This window comes from Chelonia mydas, chromosome 10 (assembly GCF_015237465.2).
Source record: "Chelonia mydas isolate rCheMyd1 chromosome 10, rCheMyd1.pri.v2, whole genome shotgun sequence".
Lineage (NCBI taxonomy): Eukaryota > Metazoa > Chordata > Testudines > Cheloniidae > Chelonia > Chelonia mydas.
In genome coordinates this window covers 1,506,148-1,530,099 of record NC_051250.2, presented here as the reverse complement: position 1 = coordinate 1,530,099, position 23,952 = coordinate 1,506,148, and the positions used below count along the sequence as shown (strand labels likewise).

General features: G+C 57.1%; 1 protein-coding gene across 1 annotated transcript in view; it reads right to left on the bottom strand.

Moving 5' to 3' along the window:
- HS3ST2 (heparan sulfate-glucosamine 3-sulfotransferase 2) overlaps nucleotides 1-23,281 on the bottom strand; it is a 44,750-nt gene extending 21,469 nt beyond the window's left edge. Inside the window, exon 1 of the mRNA XM_037911008.2 lies at nucleotides 22,451-23,281. Within this exon, the coding sequence (XP_037766936.1) occupies nucleotides 22,451-22,965 (515 nt within the window). The 5' untranslated portion in view covers nucleotides 22,966-23,281. The remainder of the gene's footprint in view (nucleotides 1-22,450) is intronic.
- Between the last annotated feature and the right edge of the window lie 671 nt (nucleotides 23,282-23,952).

Genomic DNA, 23,952 nt, shown 5'->3' with positions numbered 1-23,952 from the left:
ATAAGCGTGTGCGTGTAACGACAAACTGCATAATCCCATTACATCACGGCTTCCTTCGGTGCAGAATGGAGTTGGGGGGGGGGCTCTTCAGTAAATATTTGCTCGTTTAGCTCATGCGTACAGAGGATTCACAGGGCCGACAGTTGACTCTTCTCAGAGGCGACAGACTGAAGTGTGTGTGATCCTGGAGTTTAGCCACATGCAGGCATAAAAACAAACTGTTTAGTTTAGCAAAACACGGAAGGTGAGCTCCCCTGGTGATGACCTGCCCCCTCCAGCTGCTGGCACAGCTCCATTGCTCGTGTTTAAGAGATCTTCCAGGACAGTGGAGCTGGGGAACAGAGGGACAGCCAGGGCTAGTACGGAGGAGACAAATTTCTTCCCAATACAAGATGAGGAATGTGCTGATATCGCCTTGAGACCTGCACCATGGGGTGCTGGGCCTCTGAACGCCAAGGCTGGGAGGCAGCAGGACTGAGGTGGAGCTTGCAAAACCTGCATGGAAAAGGGAATCTACAAAACACAAAATATGAACTCTGGAGAGTTTTGAACATCGGAGATGACAACAAACACCTTCTGAAATGCACCTGCGCCTCACAGCTATTAACGCTGCTCAGGGTCGCACCCACGCACACAGCGGGAGAAGAGACAGACAGCTGGAGTGAACTGTAGATCATTCCCTATTGCAAGTGTGAGAACAGCACCCCTTGCCCAGACTATTCCATAGGCCAGAGCGTGCCCGTTCCCACACTCCAGGCAGCAGCTTGCGCTGGCACAAAGCAATAGTGATGGACGGCCTGCACAGAGAGAGATCCCAGTGAGCTAGCCAGCGGTCACTGCAAACAGCCTCCCTCCCGCTCATCGCCCTTGGCTCTCCAGTGCTTCAGGACAGGGGCGGTCTTCACATTGGGCCATGCTGGGGCCTCAGCACTGCTTCCCGGCTGGTGCCGTTCCCCGTGACACTGGCTGCCCCTTCCCACAGCAGCTAAGGCGGGTCACGGCAGCCAGGCAATGCCCATGTTTTCAGTCATTCAGAACCAACTGGGACTCAAGTCGACATTTCCCATACTTGGCCTGCCCGAGGGAGAAGTGTTTGGCTTTTTAAATGAAAGTTTGAGCAGCACTGGGCCAGGCTTCTGGAAGTCTGCGCTGTATGTGTGTGGGGGGGACTTTCCCTTGCAGAACCCTTCGATACAGGAATTGATAAATAATTAGCAAGCGTTCATGCAGTTAAAGACTAATTGTGACGTGTCCACACATGCAATCTTACCAGACTCCTGGGCACGGACCTGTGCTTTCTTAGTGCCCTCCCATTGGGCATGGGGTGGGTTTATAGTGGAATAAAGTGATTCAGGTTTCATCCACCTGGAGGTTGGAGGTTTTGGGGACTGTGATTTTGGTTTGGCCCATGGGGGTCATAAGGCCTATCTGTGGAGCTGAGGCCCAGATCCAGGTTTGTGCAGGGAGGTTCTGATCCAGGGCTTTGCTGTGGCTCTAATTCTAGATTCAGAATCTCCGGCCTCAGTGCTAAGAGAGGCTGGAATAGTTACCAAAGGATTAACTCCCTTTAATAAATGTTTATGTTCAAAGAATTTACGAGGGTGCTCACAGACAGATAATTAGGGACATTTCGATGCATGCCAGCAGTGCGAGCACAGTAATTAACTTTGTTGCCAATTCATTTTTAATCATTTCAGTGCTCTGGAGATGTCTAAGTGTCCTTTGAGCCCATAACTTCTCTTTGGTGGGGCCCACGTCCTTCATGCCATGCACACATGCTCCTAATTCCTCTCCTTCTAAACAGCTGGTCACTGCGAAATTAAACCGAACCTGGCACAACGGAGCAGCAGCGAGAGGAACCTGGCAGGCAGAACCAGCCTGGAAATGGGGTGGCTACAGGCAGCTGTGATTGCATTACATCACACTGCACAAGCCGTACTGACAGCGTTCCAAGGACAGGCATTGCTAACACCCCCCATCGGGGAAATCACAGGCCTGCAAACAAACGGCTAATCTGCATATTTTGAGCGGCCGTCACAGCAGCCATGGGGTGACACGTGGGTGTAGGGCTGCAAACCCAGCAGGGCTTTCAGGAGGGAAGGTTTAGGCCCTGAGTTGGCCACAGGGGTGCGCAGGGAGGGACACACATTGAAAGACCTGATTCACATCAGAATCGAGTCAAGAAGAAAGAGTCAAGTACCAAGAGTAGAGGAACCCTCCTACCTGCCACACGCTGGGGACGTCCCTCACCAAAGACGCCCTGGAAGACGGGGACAAGTCAGGCTTCATCTGAAGGCCAAGCAGGGCAGCAGAAGGGGGCAGCCAGGGCTGGGACATGTTCCCTTGGCTCAGCACCATCCTCTTATTCAGTTTCATTCCCTGTTGCCGTCAGCAGCTCTCTCAAGCCTTCATCTCCAGCCTTCTCAGGGACAGCGCCGGCGAGCCAGGCTGGGGAGATGAGCCTGGCTGGTGCAGGCCCTGCTTTGGGGAGTACCAGGTTACACAAGAACCTACGGTTTTGTTGCTGATGGACTCCGAGCGATGCATAGACAGTCACGTGGCTGAGCAGCCCCTTGGAAAGGGCAGCGTTTGTCTTCTGAAGCTCCCCGGGAACGTTTCCTTGCCTGCCAATCTGACTCCCCCAGAACTGCTCCATTGTTGCCAGTGGGGAAGGTTTTGGTCTCCCAAAGTCACGAATGAAATCGCTGTCCAGCTGTTGCGCTGATCTGTACGCTGCTCCCTGGGGAGCTCCTGGCCCTGCGGCCTTCAGAGCACTGCTGCTGCTCAGTGCCACAGCGGGACGATCTGCCGTCCCCATGCTGTGCCAGCACCGAATCAGAGGCCCCTCCTGCTGGGAGCCTCTGCACAGATACAGCTGGGACTTGCTGAGAGCTGCCCTGTTCCATCAATCCCACCAAGCCCCCAAGCAAACCAGGGGCCTGCATCTCAGCTCCAGCAGCTCCCACATCCTGCTCACTGCTAATACAGCCTGACTTGATATTCTACTCCTGGGGGTATTCTGCGCCACTGCGCATGCCCAGAATTCATGTCTTCTGCAGAAAATACATTCTGCCAGAGAGGCGATGCAGTTACGCCTTTTGTCTACCAGGGGCTTCTGCAGCACCCGGACAGAGGGCAGCCGGCTCAGCCAGCCATGGCAACGAGCAGCCAATAGGGAGGAAGAGAGGGAGTTCTTCCCAGTGCCCTGCCAGGTGGGGAGGCACAGGATGAGGGGGATGGACAGAGGGGGGCACAGGGGGTTGCTGGGGGAGGGTCACCGATGGGTTCAGAAGGGCTAGTGGGGAGGACAGATTTGGGCAGGGGCTGAATGGGAGTGGGGTGCAGGGCCACATGGGGCCAGGGCAGATGTGCCTGAATGAATGGGTGAGGCTAGGGGTCAGTCAGGGTCTGCATGGGGGAAGTTCCCCAACAATACCTCCCCCCCCCCCCCCAAAAAAAAAAAAAAACCCACAACGGTTCCACACCTCTCCCACCCATACCCAACATCCCTCCAGGTTCACTCCCAGGCTCCTTCCCAGCAATTACTTCCCTCTCCATCAGCTCCTCCATTACCCCTGGCCCCCCCAGCCTTTGCGCTGCTTCTGAGGGGTGCAGGAAATAGGTTTCTGTAGTGCAGTTTAAATGAATTATTACGCAAAGTTCTGTATTAATATGCCTAGTAAGGAATTTATTTGTCAAAAAAACATTTCCTGAATCTTTTTTGTTCTCTGTTGAAATAAATGACCAAAATAATTGAAACTGGTGTGAGTATATTGTGTTATTTTGATAAATAAACTATGCAAAATTTTAAAATATTGTACGTAGAATTTGGAATTTTTTGCACAGAATTCCCCCAGGAGTAAGATTCCCCTTGTGGGGACTCAGGCTTGTCTCATGCCCCAGCGTGTGCCTGGCACAGCCTCCTGGACCCCGCACCACACACCCTCCCAGTGCACTACTTCTGGTCAGCCCCTGCCCCCTCTCGCCTTCCCTAGACCTGGCCTCCCCTCGCTGATGCCCCCACCACCGGGGTCTCTCTTTTCGGACTTCCTGTCCCAGCCTTCGCCAACCTGACCTCTCCTCACTGAGCCTCCGCTACCCACCCTGACCCCAGCTCTGGCCTCGAGTAAGTCACACATTTAAATCCAGAGAGTGACTTCAGGTAGCAGGCGGGATCGGAGGCAGGGTACTGAAGGGGAGTGATGAACAGAGGGGCCCCACCTATGGCGCTCTCCGTGTTGTACTTTCCCCTGCCCCCACCCTGCCTTAGGTGCCTTTGCTGCGTTGAGCCTCATGGAGGCTAGGAGCTCCTTGGGACAGAGCCTTGCCATGCACCTCGCACGGCCCCTCGCACACATCTGCCTCCGTTGGAGCAGCACGGAGCACTGTTAGAGCAGAGACGCTTCACCCCTGTGGGGAAAGGAGACCCGCTGATGCCAGACCCGTGGGCGCGGGCAGAGAGCCGCAATTCCGCCCCTTGAGTGGCCCGGCCCACGCGCCCGCATTGCGGCTCCCCCAGGCAGCTCCCCAGTCCCTCGTTGCTCTGGGTTTGCTCAGAGACCAGGGGAGCTCTCGGGAGGGTAAATCGCTGCTGGGCTGTTGCCAAGAAGCTTCTTCTGAAGCGGCTGCAAGGCTGCGGCCTTGTGCTCCTGACCAGTGCCACGGTAGGTGCTGACGGGGGACAGCCAAGCAGCCCTTGCCAGGCCCCCCAGGCTAAGCCGTCCCAGGGCTCCCAGGCAGGTGTGCCGGGGTGAGCTACGCTCTGCTGGAAACGTTCACCAGACACATGGACAACAGGGAGCTGGCTGCAGCAGCGGGCAGGTCTGGGTCCAACCTCCTGGGGGGAGGAAAGCACTGGGCCAGTTCATTATTAGGGTGGCACGGATAGGGAGCAAATGACCCCCAACTTGAGCAGCCAGGGGAATTGGGGGGAGGGGGCCAGAAGGCTACAGCATGGCAGAGAATAGCAGAAACCTCTGGATTTGGGAAGCACCAACACGAAGCCTCAAATTGCCAGCGTGCTCCTGGCACCTGGCTGCTGGGGTGGCCGGGGACGGCTGCTGCAGAGCAGGCTGGGTGGGTGGGATGGAGCAGCGCCGGGCTTTCTGCCCTCGTTTCGTAGGTCAGCTGAGCGGGCGCCCGTATGTTCCCGGCTGCCTTGCCAGCCCAGCGATGGGCTAGCTCCTGAGGCGGTGATGAGCCACACCACTCCCCGCCCCCCCTCAGGAGACGCCACCAGACGGCTAGACACGGAGAGCTACACCCCAGGCTCCCCAGCATGGCCGTCGCTCTTGGTCACAGGCTCAGCGCTGGCCTCCTGGCCCCAGGCAGCGCTCCCTGGGCATGGGGGGGGCAGCAATCGGGACCCGGGCACTGTTGCTGCCGGCACCTGGGGTGCGTCTCTAGGGCTGGCTGGCACCATAACCGCCCGGGGTCTGGTTTCTCTTAGCAGTGTTTCCCAGTGGTGGGCCCAAGCCCTGGCATAAGGAAACGTCCTATCCCTGCGTGGCTTCCCCCATCGTCACGGCTTCCCAGCAAGGAGGAAAACAATTCCCGGCTGGCAGTCGACGCTCATGGAAGAGCTGTTCTTGACGATACACAGAGCGCCGCAGCCAAGAGCTGGCGCCTGGGGCAGAGGAGAGAATTCAAACCCAGCCCAGATGGGCAGGCAGAGCGCTGGTCTGAGTAACGGTTTCAAAGCGAGCTGCCAGGCGTGGCTTGTCGTGGGACATCCACTCTCTGCGCTGTGCGAAGGGCTGGCCCTGGCAGACTTCCTTCGTTAACCAAACAGCCCAATGACAATAGCGAGGGGCGTTCCCATCCCCAGAGGGCTCTGCTTGGCTGGGAGGCCACGTGCTCCTCATTAGGCTACTGCCAGATTTGAAGCACTAAAACCAGGAATCAATTTGAGCTCACAAGGTCAGTGTTGGAATGAATTTCCCTGAGCCCTCCAGATGTCAGAGCTGCCAGCCAAAGGATGGGCAGCTCCCAAGGGCAGCCAGCAGGTCTGTGCATGGCTATGGGACCCCTATGGCCAGGATGCCCTTGGGCTCACTGTTTGCCAGAGCAGCCCTTGGCTTAGCATGCTGCTGCTGTGTATGCTCCCAGCAGCTAAGGCTGGGCGAGCACTGGAGTGAGACTTAACCCCTGGAGTACGACAGACAGACGCCGACTTTAGCTTCTGGAAGGCACGGCCCCATCTGCAGGTGTGAGAAGAGGAGCCACCAGCCTCAGCAATTGGAGTGTGCAGTCGACACGTCTCTCTGCCCCCTTTTGATCTGCCGAGAGGCCCAGTAAACTCTACAGCAATTTGTCCCCTTTCTGCTCCGCAGGCTCTGTACAATCCCCCTCTCCTAAACCCTGGTCTACCGGCCTACGACCTGCCCTCACCCAAAGAGCCGTTCCCACCTTCGCTGCTGAGCGGCACCTGCACCTGGCTGGGGAAGTCTGGCCAAGACATTCCCAGGCGTGAATATGCTATAAACAAAACCACCGAAGTGCTTCCCGGGCATGCGCCACCCCCGCTCTCTCGAACGCTGGAGCGGGCGAGCTTCATTCCCAACCAGACTTGGCAGAAGCCAACAGGAGCTGCACCAACGCGGGCTCCCAGGGGGGCTGAAAAACTCTTTACTAGTCGCACAAACACTCTCACCAGACAAAGGGTCATGGACACTTTACAAGTAGACGTCCCTTTTCCAGTTCACAAAGGTCATCCGCCAGGGAGCAGGGACAACGCCACAGGATCGACGGGACCAATCGTGTGGTGCAAACAATAGCAAATACTCCTGCTCACTAGGCTGCAAACAATCCATTGGCTCAAAGGGGCCCACGCAAAATATTTACGGCAGAGCAAACGAAAGAGGAAAACTCACGACCAGTCTGTGGGTTGTTTGGGACCAGGGTGAAATGAGCGGAACAAAAAACTTTTCACTACAGATCTGACCCGCTCTTTCCCTGAGGCCTGGTCCACACTATGAGTTGAGGTCGAATTTAGCAGTGTTATCTCGATTTAACCCTGCATCCGTCCACATGACGAAGTTCTTTTTTTCGACTTAACGGGCTCTTAAAATAGATTTCTTTACTCCACCCTCGACGAGGGGATTAGAGCTGAAATCGGCCTTGCCGGGTTGAATTTGGGGTAGTGTGGATGCAATTCGACCGTATTGGCCTCCGGGAGCTATCCCAGAGTGCTCAGTTGTGACCGCTCTGGACAGCGCTCTCAACTCAGATGCACTGACCAGGTAGACAGGAAAAGGCCCGCGAACTTTTGAATCTCATTTCCTGTTTGGCCAGCATGGCGAGCTCACCTGCACAGGTCACCATGCAGAGCCCATCATCACAGGAGACCATGCAGTCCCAGAATCGCCGAAGAGCTCCAGCATGGACCCAATGGGGGGTACGGGACCTGATCGCTGTATGGGAGACAAATCCGTGCTGGCAGAACTCCGTTTGAAAAGACGAAATACCAAAATATTTGAAAAAAATCTCCAATGGCATGAAGGACAGAGGCTATAACAGGGACCCGCAGCAGTGCCGCTTGAAACTTAAGGAGCTCAGGCAAGCCTATCAAAAAACCAGAGAGGCAAACGGCCGCTCTGGTTCAGAGCCCCAGACATGCCGCTTCTATGATGAGCTGCATGCCATTCTAGGGGGTGCAGACACCACTACCCCAACCCCGTGCTTTGACTCCGTCCAAGGAGTGGGAGGCAACACGGAAGCGGGCTTTGGGGGCGAGGAAGAGGATGATGATGAAGAGGTTGTAGATAGCTCACAGCAAGGAAGTGGAGAAACCGGTTTTCCCAACAGCCAGGATCTGTTTATCACCCTGGACCTGGACCCAGTACCCCCCGAACCCACCCAAGGCGGGCTCCCGGACCCTGAAGGTGGAGAAGGGACCTCTGGTGAGTGTACCTTTGTAACTATTACACATAGTTTAAAAGCAAGCATGTTTAATGATTAATTTGCCCTGGCAAAGTCTGTTAACGTGTCTGGGGATGGAGCGGAAATCCTCCAGGGACATCTCCATAAAGCTCTCCTGGATGTACTCCCAAAGCCTTTGCAAAAGGTTTCTGGGGAAAGCAGCCTTATTCCGTCCTCCATGGTAGGACACTTTACCACGCCAGGCCAGTAGCACGTAGTCGGGAATCATTGCAGAACAAAGCATTGCAGTGTATGGTCCCGGTGTTTGCTGGCATTCAAGCAACACCCGTTCTTTATCTCTCTGTGTTACCCACAGGAGAGTGATCTCATTCATGGTCACCTGGTTGAAATAGGGTGCTTTTCTTAAGGGGACATGCAGAGGTGGCCATTCCTGTGGTTGAACAGAAATCTTCCCCGCTGTTAGCCACGCGGTGGGGGGAGGGGTGAAGCCATCATCCCAGAGAATTGGGCGTGTGTGTTCAGGGGTTAATTGGGTTTCTGCTGCACGTGAACCTGGAAACCGCAGCCCTTCCTTTTAAATTGCCAGCCCATTTTTAATGGGCAGCCCAACGGCTACTTCATATGGGAAATGAGGGCACTGCTGTTTGAAACCATTCCCACATGTTAGGAAGGTTAAAGGAGCCAAACGACTGTGGCTTACCATGGCTGCCTGCAAGCCGAATTCTGCTGCCCGGCCTTGCGTGAGTGATCTCTCACACCAAACCGGCAGATCCTCAATAACAGGCAAAATGCGACCTTGTAATGACAGCACATGTGCTATGTAGTGTTAACAGCAAGGTCTACCATGAAAGAGTCTACCCCTTGTTCTATAAAATGTGTCTTTTTAATTACCACGCTCTCTTTTTTCCCCCTCCACCAGCTGCATGTGTTTCTCCTTCCCAGAGGCTAGTGAAGATTAGCAGACGAAAAACGCACTCGTGATGAAATGTTCTCTGACCTCATGCTGTCTTCCCACACTGACAGAGCACAGCAAAATACGTGGAGGCAGACAATCTCAGAGTGCAGGAAAACACAATATGACCGCGAGGAGAGGTGGCAGGCTGAGGATAGTAGGTGGCGGCAGCTTGCTGAAAGAAGGCAGGAGCCAATGCTCAGGCTGCTGGAGGATCAAACTCACATGCTCCAGCGTATGCTTGAGCTGCAGGAAAGGCAGCAGGAGTACAGACCGCCGCTACAGCCCCTGTGTAACCAACCGCCCTCCTCCCCAAGTTCCATAGCCGACACCCAAGAACGCGGTGGGGGGGCCTCCGGCCACCCAGCCACTCCACCCCAGAGGATTGCCCAAGCAACAGAAGGCTGGCATTCAATAAGTTTTAAAGTGCTGTGTGGCCTTGTCCCTCCCTCTTCCCCCACCTCTACCAGGCTACCTTGGCAGTTATCCCCCTATTTGTGTGATGAATAAATGAAGAATGCACGAATGTGAAGCAACAATGACTTTACTGCCTCTGGAAGTGGTGATCGAAGGGGGGAGGGGAGGGTGTTTAGCTTACAGGAACAAAGAGTGAAACTGGGGGGGAGGGGTATTCCATCAAGGAGAAACCATAGCCTGGCCAGTCATGAAACTGGTCTTCAAAGCTTCTCTGATGTGCACCGCGCCCTCCTGTACTCTTCTAACCGCCCTGGTGTCTGGCTGCATGTGATCAGCGGCCAAGCGATTTACCTCAACCTCCCACCCTGCCATAAACGTCTCCCCCTTACTGTCACAGATATTGTGGAGCACACAGCAAGCTGTAATAACAATGGGAATATTGGTTTCGCTGAGGTCTAACCGAGTCAGTAAACTGCGCCAGAGTGCTTTTAAACGCCTAAATGCACATTCTACCACCATTCTGCACTTGCTCAGCGTATAGTTGAACAGCTCCTGACTATTGTCCAGGCTGCCTGTGTATGGCTTCATGAGCTCTGGTGTCACAGAGTCCCCGGGCGATGCTTTGGAACTGCTCCCCATGAAGCCAGTCAGGACTCTGGGGAAGTCTCCTTTCCGTGAGCAGCCTGTCTGCAGGACACACAGCTCACACAGCTTCCACCTTCCTGGGTCTGACCTCGGAGCATTCAGCCTCTTCTGCCCCTCCGTACGCTTCCCACAGCGAGTCTGCCCAGGCAGGGTCTTGGGGAAGCCAGAGGGTCCTGCACCCCAACTTCGCAGTCAGACGTGACTCTCAGCCAGCCAGTAAAACAGAAGGTTTATTAGATGACAGGAACATGGTCTAAACCAGAGCTTCTAGGTGCAGAGAACAGGACCCCTCAGCTGGTTCCATTTTGGGGGGCAGTGAGCCAGACAACCACGTCTGCCCTTCACTCCATGTCCCAGCCAGCCCCAAACTGAAACTCCCTCCAGCCCCTCCTCCTCTGAGCTTTCCCCTTTCCCGGGCCAGGAGGTCACCTGATTCCTTTGTTCTCCAACCCTTTAGCTCTCACCTTGCAGGGGGGAAGGGCCCAGGCCATCAGTTGCCAGGAAACAGGGTGGTGGCTTTTCTCTGTGTCCAGACCCCTGCACACACCTGCCCTCTAGGGCTCTGCAAGGATCATACACCCTTATCCCCCCACCTAGATACTTAAGAACTGCATAGGGGAAACTGAGGCACCCCCACACTATTCAGAGGAAACATTAAGAACAGTCCCACTTCGTCACTCATGGCATTAAGGGGTAGAGGCTGGGTCCCCAAGGATAACTATAGGCATTTCAACATCCCCAACGGTTATTTTTTGGTCTGGTAAGTAAGTCCCTTGCTGCAGCTGTTGAAACAGACCAGAGCTCCTGAAGATGCGAGCATCATGTACCTTTCCTGGCCATCCCACATTGATGTTGGTGAAACGTCCCTTGCGATCCACCAGAGCTTGCAGCACTATTGAAAAGTACCCCTTGCGGTTTATGTACTCGCCGGCTTGGTGCTCCGGTGCCAAGATAGGGATATGGGTTCCGTCTATCACCCCATCACAGTTAGGGAATCCCATTGCAGCAAAGCCATCCACTATGACCTGCACGTTTCCCCGAGTCACTACCCTTGATATCAGCAGCTCAGTGATTGCGTGGGCTACTTGCATCACAGCAGCCCCCACAGTAGATTTGCCCACTCCAAATTGATTCCGACGGATCGGCGTTGCAAGCTTCCACAGGGCTATCGCCACTCGCTTCTCAACTGTGAGGGCTGCTCTCATCTTGGTATTCTTGCGCTTCAGGGCAGGGGAAAGCAAGTCACAAAGTTCCATGAAAGCGCCCTTACACATGTGAAAGTTTCGCAACCACTGGGAATCGTCCCAGACCTGCAACGCTATGCAGTCCCACCACTCTGTGCTTGTTTCCCAGGCCCAGAATTGACGTTCCACGCCATGAACCTGCCCAACTGACACCATGATGTGCACATTGCAGGGGCCCATCCCTTGTGAGAAGTCTGTGTCCATGTCCTCATCACTCTCGTCACCGCGCTGACGTCACCTCCTCCTCGCCCGGTTTCGCTTTTCTTGCAGGTTATGGTTCTGCGTATCCTGCTGGATAACACGCGTGGTGTTTATAGGCTCATAATTGCTGCGGTGATCTGAGCGGGCTCCATGTTCCCAGTGCTATGGCATCTGCGCTGAAAAAAGGCACGAAACGATTGTCTGCTGTTGCTCTGACGGAGGGAGGGGTGACTGACAACTTGGCTTACAGGGAATTAAAATCAACAAAGGGGGTGGCTTTGCGTCAGAGAAACAGAATGGCCCCCTCAAGGATAGAACTCAGAACCCTGGGTTTAGCAGGCCGTTGATTTCACAGAGGGAGGGAGGAGAAAATGAATACAAAACAAATCTGATCTATTTCTTGTTTTGATCCACTTCATCTTTACACATCTTGCTGGCAGCAGACGGTGCAGTACGACCGCCGGCCATCGTCGTCTCCTGGCTGCTCGGCAGCAGACGGTGCAGTACGACCGCCGGCCATCGTCATCTCCTGGGTGCTCGGCAGCAGACGGTGCGGTAGGACCGCCGGCCATCGTCATCTCCTGGGTGCTCGGCAGCAGACGGTGCGGTACGACCTCCGGCCATCGTCGTCTCCTGGCTGCTCGGCAGCAGACGGTGCAGTACGACCGCCGGCCATCGTCATCTCCTGGCTGCTCGGCAGCAGACGGTGCAGTACGACCGCCGGCCATCGTCGTCTCCTGGGTGCTCGGCAGCAGACGGTGCGGTACGACCGCCGGCCATCGTCGTCTCCTGGGTGCTCGGCAGCAGACGGTGCAGTACGACCGCCGGCCATCGTCATCTCCTGGGTGCTCGGCAGCAGACGGTGCAGTACGACCGCCGGCCATCGTCGTCTCCTGGGTGCTCGGCAGCAGACGGTGCGGTACGACCGCCGGCCATCGTCGTCTCCTGGGTGCTCGGCAGCAGACGGTGCAGTACGACCGCCGGCCATCGTCATCTCCTGGGTGCTCGGCAGCAGACGGTGCAGTACGACCGCCGGCCATCGTCGTCTCCTGGGTGCTCGGCAGCAGACGGTGCGGTACGACCGCCGGCCATCGTCATCTCCTGGGTGCTCGGCAGCAGACAGTGCAGTACGACCGCCGGCCATCGTCATCTCCTGGGTGCTCGGCAGCAGACGGTGCAGTACGACCGCCGGCCATCGTCGTCTCCTGGGTGCTCGGCAGCAGACGGTGCGGTAGGACTGCCGGCAGGACTGAATCGCCATGAGACGAAACTTAAAAGGGAAAGGACCTGGCTGAGTCACTCCCATGTCTGCCCAGGCGCCCCTGACCGACCTCACTGAGGTCGGCTAAATGAGCACCCTGGAGTACGGCGACGATGGCTACCAGTCATACTGCACCGTCTGCTGCCAAAAGGCAATGAGCTGCTGCTGTGTAGCAATGCAGTACCGCGTCTGCCAGCACCCAGGAGACGTACGGTGATGGTGAGCTGAGTGGGCTCCACGCTTGCTGTGGTATGGCGTCTGCAAGGGTAACCCAGGAAAAAAGGCGTGAAACGATTGTCTGCCCTTGCTTTCACAGAGGGAGGAAGGGAACGGGGGGGCCTGACTAAATGTACCCAGAACCACCCGCGACAATGTTTTTGCCCCATCAGGCATTGGGATTTCTACCCAGAATTCCAATGGGCGGCGGAGACTGCAGGAACTGCGGGATAGCTACCCACAGTGCAACGCTCCAGAAGTCGACGGTTGCCTCGCTCCTGTGGACACACTCTGCCGAGTTAGTGCCAACTAAATCACTTAGAGCATTTGTGTGGGGACACACACACAACTGACTGTATAAAAACGCTTTCTACAAAACCGACTTCTATAAATTCAACCTAATTTCGTAGTGTAGATATAGGAGACACCAGATTACAACAGTCCCAGCCACCCATCGCCTGTCATACAAAACCGTGGAAATCAAGAAGAGAAGAAAAGACTCATGAAATCTCCTTCCTCCCCAGCTCCTGCTCCATCCTGCCAGCGCACACTGGTCCTTACAGCACATATTCCCCAGGTATAAGAGACCGGGCACAACACGGGCCTCAGGACACGATGGGAATCCCTTGAGTGCTGGGCAAGGCCCACAGGCACTTTGCCCAACCAGAGCCCCATGGCGTGCAGTAGGGCTCAGCGACAGAACTCATGGGATGCGGAGACGTGGCAGCCAACAAGGAGGGTCTCCACTTCCCAGTGGTTTGGGTGCTGGGGATAGGAGAGCAGCAGCTGTTTGCCTTGTTGTCATTGGGCCAACATCTGCGAGATTCCCTTTGTCCTCAGCCCCACCAGGATCTGAAAGATCTGGGCACCAATTCCCCAGGGTAGTCTGCTCAGTTACAGGGAAAGCAGGATGATGAGGCCACGTGTTGGGGGGCAGGCTGGAACTCCCCCCTTGCTTGCCCCCACCCCATCTCGAAGGGCCAACTGCCCCCCCCCATTTCTGAGCAATTTTTTGTAGGTGAAACAAACATGGAAAATTAGAATAATTAAAAACCACATAATCAGCTACAGCTGCTGTAACTATTCCCTAATTAAAAGCTCATTTAAGAGATAAGTTATCCACTCAGTGTAATGCTCCAGCACATGCAAATGCACATGGTAGTGGTTGGCAGGGGGGTGTACAGAGGAAAGTCCCCAGACAAGTCTGTCACCAAGAACACAGAGCTTTCGATGTTAAACGTGCCTTGCCCAGACAGCAATGGGAGGGGAGTGCCTTGCCCACCCCAAAGGGCAGCTGCAGCTCCGATCTTCCTAACAGCGGCCAAAAGTCCTGTGGCACCGTACAGACTAACAGATGTATTGGAGCGTGAGCTTTCGTGGGTGAACACCCACTTTGTCGGATGCATGCATGTGTTCACCTAGGAAAGCTCGTGCTCCAATGTGTCTGTCAGTCTATCCGGTGCCACAGGACCCTTTGCCGCTTTTACAGATCCGGACTAACACGGCGACCCCTCTGATACTATCTTCCTCACGTGGCCGTCACGACAGAATCCCCTGCCCCACGCGTACAGGAGCATCCTGCAGTTTGCTGAGGCCTGTCCACGTGGCCACTAGCACAGCAGAGGCAGACCCCAGACACATCTGCACCCGCCATGGGTACTGGTCTGAGGGAGGACGGGTATTCGCCCATCAGCCAGTGAGCGTCCAAGGAGGAGTCCTTGTGAGGGAGAGGCTGCTGGCTCAGGGGCACCATGGATACAGGGCTTGAGGGCCCGCTGGTCTATTCTGGTGCGGCAACTCCTGAAGTCAGAACAGACACGGTTGAATAAAATCTCTAGACGGAATCTGCTGGCAGGAACAGGATGACGACGATGTTCTGCAGCTCTGGGTAGTGCCAACTGGTTATAGTTCAAAAGGTGACCACGTACCAATGGCACCTTCTGACCCAACAGCCCGGCTCCCTGCCTGGATTCAGAGCCACATCTGCTGGCACACGCGGGAAACCCAAGCGCTTTGCCCGACAGAGCCAACGCAGTCACCCGGCTTCTACTCTGACTCGCACACCATCCACAGAACATTGCAGCAAGTCCCAATCGTGCAGGCCTCGTTACTGGGAATGCTGAAGCCAGAAAGCACACAGCTCGCCTTTCAGAAGCAGGGTGCGCATGCAGCCTAGGCTGCTAGGAAACCCATCTCCTAACACACATCAGCTGGAGCATCTTGCATGTGCAGGAGTCACAGAGAGGCTGACTTTGAACCCCATAACGCCAGAATTAGAGTCTCTGCTCCAAGTATAAGTGCAAATTAAATGGCACTATCTTCCGTGTGTTCTGGGAAGTCCTGAAGGTTATTGGCCTGCTACACTTGCGGCAGGGAAATAGATATTTTGACCAGGATTGGTAATGAATCAATATTCCCCAGTCACTGGCTATTTGGTTTCTGCTGTCTTAACACTGATCTTTCAAAAATACCGCTCTGGTATTGGATTTCTGGCTAATGAGGTGGATTAAAGAGGCTGATGGGAATTGGGAAGGGCGTGGGTGCAGCAGATACGGAGTCATTAGATAGTCAGCTCTGGTGCATGTTAATACAGCGTGGAGATTTGGAGCCACAGGAGAAGGGTGAGATCTGGATCAGGGTCAAGTCAAACTTACATCCATTCACTGAAAAAGACACAGAGAAAAGGCTGCCTTTTGTGAAACAGGCCACAACGTGGAACTAGCTGGTTTGGAGAAGCAAGATTTCTGGTGCCCTCTGGGAGGGAAATATCAGGAGTCTAATCCACCACACAGATTTTGATACCTCCATCTCAGACTGCACTAGGGGGAGGCAGAAGGTGGATGGAAATGAAAAAACAACTGACCCTTCAGGAGTCTCGTGGAAGGTCCCATGTCTGGTTCTTGTTTTCATTAGAGCCATCTGCTCCTCCTTATCAAACCCCATTCTGGGTCACTTACACCAGAGGGCCTGAAACCCAAAACAAATGCTTAGGCACCACTGTGGCGACTGTCATGGAAATGCCTTTAGGAAGACAAACCTATTAAGTAACCTATAAAACACGCTGGGTGTGTGGATGAGAACCTGACATCATCTACTTTGCTATGAACAGTGTCGTGCTAAATAGAGAGTAGCCCAGGGAAGGGAAATCAGACGCTCCTGTTAACCCTTCTCATAATAAAAGAACAAGGGAGTCAATTAAATTGAAAGGCAACCAAAGAATAGATTGAAAATGTGTTTGTTTCTAACATGGCACAATTAGTCTATGGAACTCATTGCCCGAAGATATCAAGAGGCCAAGATCTTATCAGGATTCAAAGAAACGGATTAGAGTTTTATATGGACAGCAAGAACATCCACAATTATACCACATAAGATGAAAAGAGATAAGGGATTTAAAGCTTCATTTTTCAGGGCACAAACAAACCCATTCAGTGCCCAGGGTCATGGTGAAATTTCCCCTATGGACACAAGGTTCCTGTGGCTGGTGCTGGCCACTGCTGGGCTAGATGGATGCAGATCGCGGGGTCCTTCCATTCTGTTGCAATGACTTGGCCAAAAGGACTCAACTTCTGGCCAAGACCTGAACAGTCCAGCTTCTGCCAGCAGGGATGACGTCCAGCTCAGCCAGCATGGCCAGAAAGGGGCGGACCCCAGCCAAGACCTGCTCAGTGCAGCTCCTAATGATGGAGCAAGGGGGGAGACTCCCAGCTGAGACCTAGCCAGTGCAGCTCATGCAGCAGGAGGCAAGGCTTGGCTACCGACCAAGCCCCGGAGGAGCCAGCTGGGGTCTCAACTGCGGTTAGATGCATGAGACACACCTGGCCTGGCTGCGCCGGATGGGAACCCTGCTGGCTGGTGAAGCCTGCTCTAGCCCCCTTCTGACAGTCATGATGTGTGTGGTCCCCACAGTCTAGATTGTAGCAGAGGCTTCTCTAGACCCTCCCTCCCCCCGCACACACCATGTAGCACCCTAGCCTAGGTGCTCCGAGTCACACTCACGAGGCTGTGCAAAGAGGGGCTTTATTTCTCAGGGACGAGGCAGCAGGCTAGCAGCTGGTGTATTCCAAGGGTCTGGGAGGAGCGGCCTCCTCCATCCCCAGCCCCTTTGTGCTGGATCAGCACAGCCCGCCGGGGCTCCCAGGTGAGGAGAGCTGCAATATCCAAGGTAATAAAGGACGCTGGGCTGGTTAATTACATTAGCACTGCGCTTCTCTGGAATCCAGCTGTCAATATGAAATGTCCTATTAGCTTCCCTGGGTCTACTGGCAGAGGGAGGGGAGCTAATCATGTCGCTGAGGTTACAGAGCTCACCGAACGGGTCTACTTAATTGCTTCACCTTGAGAGAGTAAAATCAATCCAGCATTTTATAGTTTAGCGAGCTGTGCTCTTACGTTTTGGCACATATGTAAGATACAAAAAGAATCTAATAAAACCCGGGAAGTGTCATTTAATTGTTTTATCTGACGAGATCTCTGCATTGATCCGAGCACAAACCCAGGCCTCTGGGCAGCAGTTCAGCCGCTCTCCCTGCACGGTTAAGTCACATTCCTCAGGCAGGCACAGAGCTGGCACTGCCCGGCTCAGCAAGTGCCCATCACCATCCTCAGAGATGGTGGTGCTAAATTATTAACACGAGTCTGTTCCCTCTGTGACAGGCTGGATCACAGAAACCCCCTTGGGGCTGCCAACTGATGCACTGAGACCACCTTTGAGCCCGTTTTCTTTGTTAGCTTGGGACTTTAGAACTCTACCTTGTTTGAGCCAGACACGCTCGCCTGCTGCAAACACTGACCCAGGTCTGAACCACGTTTCACAAACTGCAGGTTTAACTGAAAACAGCTTAAGAAGTGTTCCTGCCTCCAGCACTTAGATGCCCAGCTTTCAATGGGGTTCAAACCCTAAATAAATCTGTTTTACCCTGTATAAAGCTTATACAGGATAAATTCAAATTGTCTGCCCTCTATAACACTGATAGAGAGATATGCCCAGCTGTTTCTCCCCCCAGGTATTAATGCATACTTTGGATTAAATAATAAGTAAAAAGTTATTTTATTAAATACAAAAAGTAGATTTTAAGTGGTTCCAAGTAATAACAGACAGAACAAAGTGAATTACCAAGTAAAATAAAATAAAACTCTCAAGCCACTGACAGATTCCCTCATTACTCGGATACAGAAGCAGACACATGCAGACAGTGGCTCCCAGCCTGAGAGGAACATGGATCTGCAGGTGGATTTAGGAACACAGGCCATAAGGCTGGAAAGGACCTGCTGGGCGATTGAGTCCAGTCCCTGGCTATTTCAGACAATCCCGTCATATAATCCCTTTAATAAATTTACCAAGCTCCAGCTTCAAACTATGTAGGGTATTTGCTCCCCACTATTCCTATTGGGCAGTTGGTCCAGAACTTCACTCCTCTGAGGTCAGAAACCTTCTTAGCATCTCCAGCCTAAACATATTCCTGTGTTCTTGTGCCAACACTGTCTTCTAGCTTCAACAGCTCTTCTCGCTCCCTGGTGCATTTATCGAGAGCAAGCAGATCCCCTCTCAGCCTGCGTAGGGCAAACAAGCCAAGATCTTTTACTCGCCATTCCTAAAACAGGCTCTTCCTTCCCCGATCCTCTTAGCAACTGTCCGCAGCACCTGCTCCAGTCTGAATTAATCTGTCTTGAATGTGAGTGACCAGAACTGTGCACACGATTCCAGAAGAGGTCTCACCAGTGCCTGATACAATGGCATTAATACCTGCCTATGGCTACTGGAAATAGCTCGCTTGATACATCCTTGGATCACACTTGTTTTTGACTTGAGACAGGCCCCGTTTTCTTACCATCCCGTCCCTCATGTTGCGGGGCATCACTCATTTCCTGCAGTGTTAGAGCTGGGCAGGAAACGGTTTCCCCACCTGGTGAAAATGTTATTTCAAAACTAGCCTGTTCTTCACCAGGATGGAACAGAGACCTTTTGAACTTTGCACTAAGAGAGATCAAGATCCCAGAATAGCCAACAGCCATTGTGTGAGCGTCTCCCATTTTGACCAGAAATTCCATCCTGGGCCTCAAATCGTTCTCTACAAAATCATCATCAAAACTGGTACGTTCCCCACACTAAGTGCCACTTTCAACAAGTCTGCATTTTCTAATGAAAAACAATGTCAAGAAACTCCTGAGCAGCTGCACACAGTATATCACCCCTGGGGCCGATCTTCCAGACTCGGAATGGGAGGGTGTGGCAGTGCTCATCCTGTGCTCCAGAATGAGCGTTCACTGGAAAAGACAGAGCGCATCTCCAGCCCCTAGGGCTGTGGAGAAACCCTTCAGAACCTGGCCTAAGTACAACCTAATGCAGCAATGCCTGGCCGAAGCTGCAGAGAGCCGGAATAGCTCTGAGGGTGAACTGCCCCATTCACCCCATGGGGCATTACTTCAGCCGCCCAATTTAAGTTTCTGCTCAGCAATTAATTGTTTCACTGCTGATCAATACCCATACGGAAGGAGCGGGTTTCGTTATGAAGATCTAGCTACACAAATGACTGTGTGAGACCGCTCGTGCTGGCACGGTGAGCGCGTGGGAGACAGCACTGCTTATCCTTCCCCCCAAGCCCGGAGCCCAGCAGAGCCCATGTGACCATATTTTAAATGTCAACACAATCTCCTGAGAGAGGCATATCATTTTGGTACCACAAATGGGTGGGCCGTGGAAGAATACCAATACCTCCAGGCCCCCATTCGACACCCGAGCGTGCCTGACAGCTCCTGGGGGCTTCTTTCCATTAGTGAGTTGCTGGCAGGGCAGGCGTGTGGGACTGGAGTGGGGCTGCCCGCCCACAGGGCCATTGCAAAGGCTGCTTCCAGCCACCTGGCTCCTGTGGGCACCAACTAGCGCAGGGAGCTCTTCCCTTCCGCAGGATTCATTAGCGGACACGGAGCTCACAGGCACAGCCCTCCCCACAGCGCCAGAGAGAAGACTGCAGGGGCGACGTGAACACAGCCCCACCGCAGTGACCCCCTGCGGGGTCTCAGAAAGGGACGCCCTGTGCAACAGGTGCACGACACTGAGCTCCCATCAGAGACGCCCACCCCCGAAAGCACGGAGAACAGCCTGGCAACCGTCCAACTGAACGGCAGGGGCCTGTGCTGGCCTCTGAACGCAGAGGAGCGGGGGTCGCACCCACACACAGGCTGTTCTTATCCAACACCCAGAAACCGAATGGCTTGGTATCTCTTAGAGCCTCCACATTTTACAAGAAAGCCTTTTAAATAAATTACTTTCCCCCCCCGTCTCTTCCTGGAGATGCAGGGACTACCCTCTAAGGGTTGATTTATTAGAGATCTCAGCTATTTTACACGCGTTTGATTTCAGAAAGCGGACAGAGTGCACGAGAGGCTGCACTTCTGTGGGACCAGCAGCAGCAGCAGGTTTCGGGGCCGCTCGAGAGCAAGAGACGGGTGGTAGGACGGTGGCCACCGAGGCGGTGGACTGGTCTCCTGGAGGGCAGTCTGCCCGAGAACGGGCCATACAGGTTGTGAAGGTCCCTTCCCCTTGGCACTAGTTTACAGAATGCGCTGGGCATTCCATGTCTGCTGCCTGGCGAGCGCCCCAGCCTCCCCACACAGCCATGGGGTGTTCACCCAGACTAAAACCCTCGGGCGCCTTGGGGTGTGGCTGGTGTACCTCACAGCTGGAAACAGACATAAGCACAATGGGACTTTCTGATCCTCCAACAGGCAGCAATAAGAGCGTTGCCCCTAGCCAGGCTCAGCGCTGCTTCCTGACACAGCCACCTCAGGGAAGTCAAGCAAGGGACCGATCAATTATTAGCACAGAAACCGGGCCAGGGCAGCCGCTCGCCTGGCCGTACGTCCTGTTGCTCTGCCGGTCTTTGGGGGGGCTAGTCTTATAAAGAAAGCCCACAGGCAGTGATCCATGTGCTAGGCAGAGTCCCCCCCCCCAAGGATAAACCACCCCCCACCCTCCTGGCTACATGACAGCCCTCCCAGGGTCTCGGAGGCAGGGAGAGGCACTGACCGGGAGCGGGGGGCAAGGGAAACGAATCGGGCGCAGACTGGCCCAAGCGAGGCCGCTGTGGGGAGCAGGAGCGGGGGAGCAGCTGATGGTCTGTGGGGTGGGCAGACACGCCCCAGGTAGGAACCCAGGGGCCAGCCCCTCACGTTCTAACATGGGCCTGAGGGACCCACCCCGACCCCCACCCCAAGCCCCCTGGGCTGCCCAGCGCTGTATCTCCTGCGGGCTCCCTGGGGGTGACAGGGTTGCTCAGGCCAGGCCCCCGGCGGTGCTGTGTGCCCCCTTGAGAGCCCAGCCTGAGCCCCCCGCCTCTGGCAAGGGGCAGCACCCTGCGCTGGCTGCTGGGGAAGGGTGAGCCAGGATTGGGCTCTCCCAGCGGGCGCCCAGGGTGATTCGCCCCCCCCCCCAGCCTGGGGAACTGGCGGGGCGCTAGGGGCAGCGGGGCTGGAATGGGGAGAGTGCGGGGGACAGGGCCGGGTCCCCCCGTCTCAATCCAGCACACGTGGGCCCCAGTACAACGCCCCCCCGCCGCCTGAAGCCCACCCCCGGGCTGGTCCTGCAGGGGGTCCAAGGGATCCAGCCCTCGCCCAGCTTCAGGAGCTGCACGGACCCCGCTTTCCACGGCCACGGCTCCCGAGCCCGGCGGCTCACGGTGCAGCGGGCCCAGAGGCACCCCGGGCTCGCCCCTTTCCGCGCCGACCCGGGGTGCTGGAGGGCAGGGCGGGTCGGCCAGCGGGGCTGCTCCTCCAGCTGCCCCGGGTCCGGGCAGGGGGCACCGGGAGCCCAAGGGCCGTTCCCCGGGGACCGAGCAGGACACCCGGGCCGGAGCGAGCGGACCCGTGGCCGCAGGGGTCGCTGGGCTCCAGCGGGGCGGTCACAGGCTTGGCCCGGGACCAGGCTCCCTGCTCCGCCGGCGGGTCCGGCCCCAGGGGGGAAGGGTCCAGGGAGCCACCAACTCAGACCTTCCCGGGGAAAGGGGCCCCCGGCAGCCGGCCCCGCAGGGCCCCTCCGCCGCCCCTGCGCGCAGCCCCAGTCCGGCCGCTAAGCCGCTGGCTGGGCACCTCCGTCTGCCCTGCGCCCGCGCCCAGCGCCCCGGGGCCCTTCTCCGCCGGCCCCCTGCCCTGCGCCCCAGCCAGCGCCCCCGGGGCCCTTCTCCGCCGGCCCCCTGCCCTGCGCCCGCGCCCAGCGCCCCGGGGCCCTTCTCCGCCGGCCCCCTGCCCTGCGCCCCAGCCAGCGCCCCGGGGCCCTTCTCCGCCGGCCCCCTGCCCTGCGCCCGCGCCCAGCGCCCCGGGGCCCTTCCCCGCCTGCCCCCTGCCCTGCGCCCGCCCCCAGCGCCCCGGGGCCCTTCTCCGCCGGCCCCCTGCCCTGCGCCCGCCCCCAGCGCCCCGGGGCCCTTCTCCGCCGGCCCCCTGCCCTGCGCCCGCGCCCAGCGCCCCGGGGCCCTTCCCCGCCTGCCCCCTGCCCTGCGCCCGCCCCCAGCGCCCCGGGGCCCTTCTCCGCCGGCCCCCTGCCCTGCGCCCGCCCCCAGCGCCCCGGGGCCCTTCTCCGCCGGCCCCCTGCCCTGCGCCCCAGCCAGCGCCCCGCCGAGCCGGGCAGGCGCCGCTCACCTGTACCACTCCAGCCCGCGCTCGTAGTGCCGGTCGAAGAAGTGGGGCTCGGTGCCCACGGCGCGCACCTCGGGGTGCACCCGGATAAACTCCAGCACGGCGCGGGTGCCGCCCTTCTTCACCCCCACGACGAGGGCCTGCGGGAGCCGCTTGCTGCCCAGCTTGGCGGGGCCGGAGCCGTTCCCAGCCGGCGGCGCCTCCTGGCCCGCGCCCCGGGGGCCGCTCCACGCCGGCTCGCCGCTCCGGTCGCGCCCCCAGGGGCTGGCGGCCGCGCCCCCCGGCTCGCCGGGCCCCCGGCCGCAGGAGCGGGACTTCTGCAGAAGTTTCTTGGCGCCGGCGCTGCGGGCGGGGGGGCAGCGGCGCTCGGGGCCGGGCAGGGGCCCCCCGGCGCAGCGGAGCAGGCTATAGCACAGGTAGGTGCCGGACAGGGACAGCGTGAAGAAGAAGAAGAGGAAGCGGCGCGTCAGCCTGGGAGAGGGTGGCCCGGCCCGGCCGCTCAGCGCCCGGCACGCCATGGCTCCATGGGGCCGGGGAGCGCGGCGCTGCGCTGCCGGCGGCGCATGGGGCTGGGGCCGGGCGGCGCGCAGCGCACCGAGGCTAAGGCAGGCTCCGTGCCCGGCTCCCCGCGGCTCCGGGGAAGCGGCGGCGGCTGCCCTGGCATGTCCCGCTCCTAGGAGGAGGGGCGGCCCGGGGGGCTCCGCACGCTGCCCCTGCCTGCGGGCGCCGCCCCGAGCTCCGGCTCCGCAGCTCCCATGGCCGGCTCCTGCAGCCCGGCAACCCGCAGCGGGCGCGACTCCGAATCCGGGGCCCAGCGGCCGGCTCCAGCTTCCTCTGTCCCCGGGAAATGCCGGGGCAGCGGCGGTGCCGCTGCTATTTAAGGGGCCGCCTGACGTCAGCGCCTCCCGGAGCCCCCACGAACCGCCGGAGCCCGAGCCGCAGGGAACCCGCACCCCTCACCCCCAGCCCGGACCCCAACCTCGCACCCCCACCGCAAGACCAGCCCGGAGCCCGGACCCCGAACCTGTCACCCCAGAGCCCGAAGCCCCCTCCCAGAGCCCCCACATCCCAGAGCCCCCTCTTGCACCCCTCAACCCTGGCCCCACCCCAGAGCCCACACCCGAACCTTTCACCCCCAGCCTCACCCCAGAGCCATCACCCCCCTCCCACACCCTCAGCCAGGAGCCCGCCCCAAAACTTCCTCCTGGCCCCACCCCAGAGCCCACATCCCAAGCCCCTCACCCCCACCCCAAAACTTTCACCCTGACCTCATACTGGAGCCTGCACCCCCCACCCCAGAGCCCCCCCATGAACCCCTCAATCCTGGCCCCACCCCAGAGCCTGCACCCAAACCTTCCACCCCGGCTAGGGTGACCAGATGACCCGATTTTCTAGGGACTGTCCCGATTTTCAGGTCTTTTTCTTATATAGGCTCCTATTACCCCCCACCCCGTCCCGATTTTTCACATTTGCTGTCTGGTCGCCCTACCCCTGGCCTCACCCTA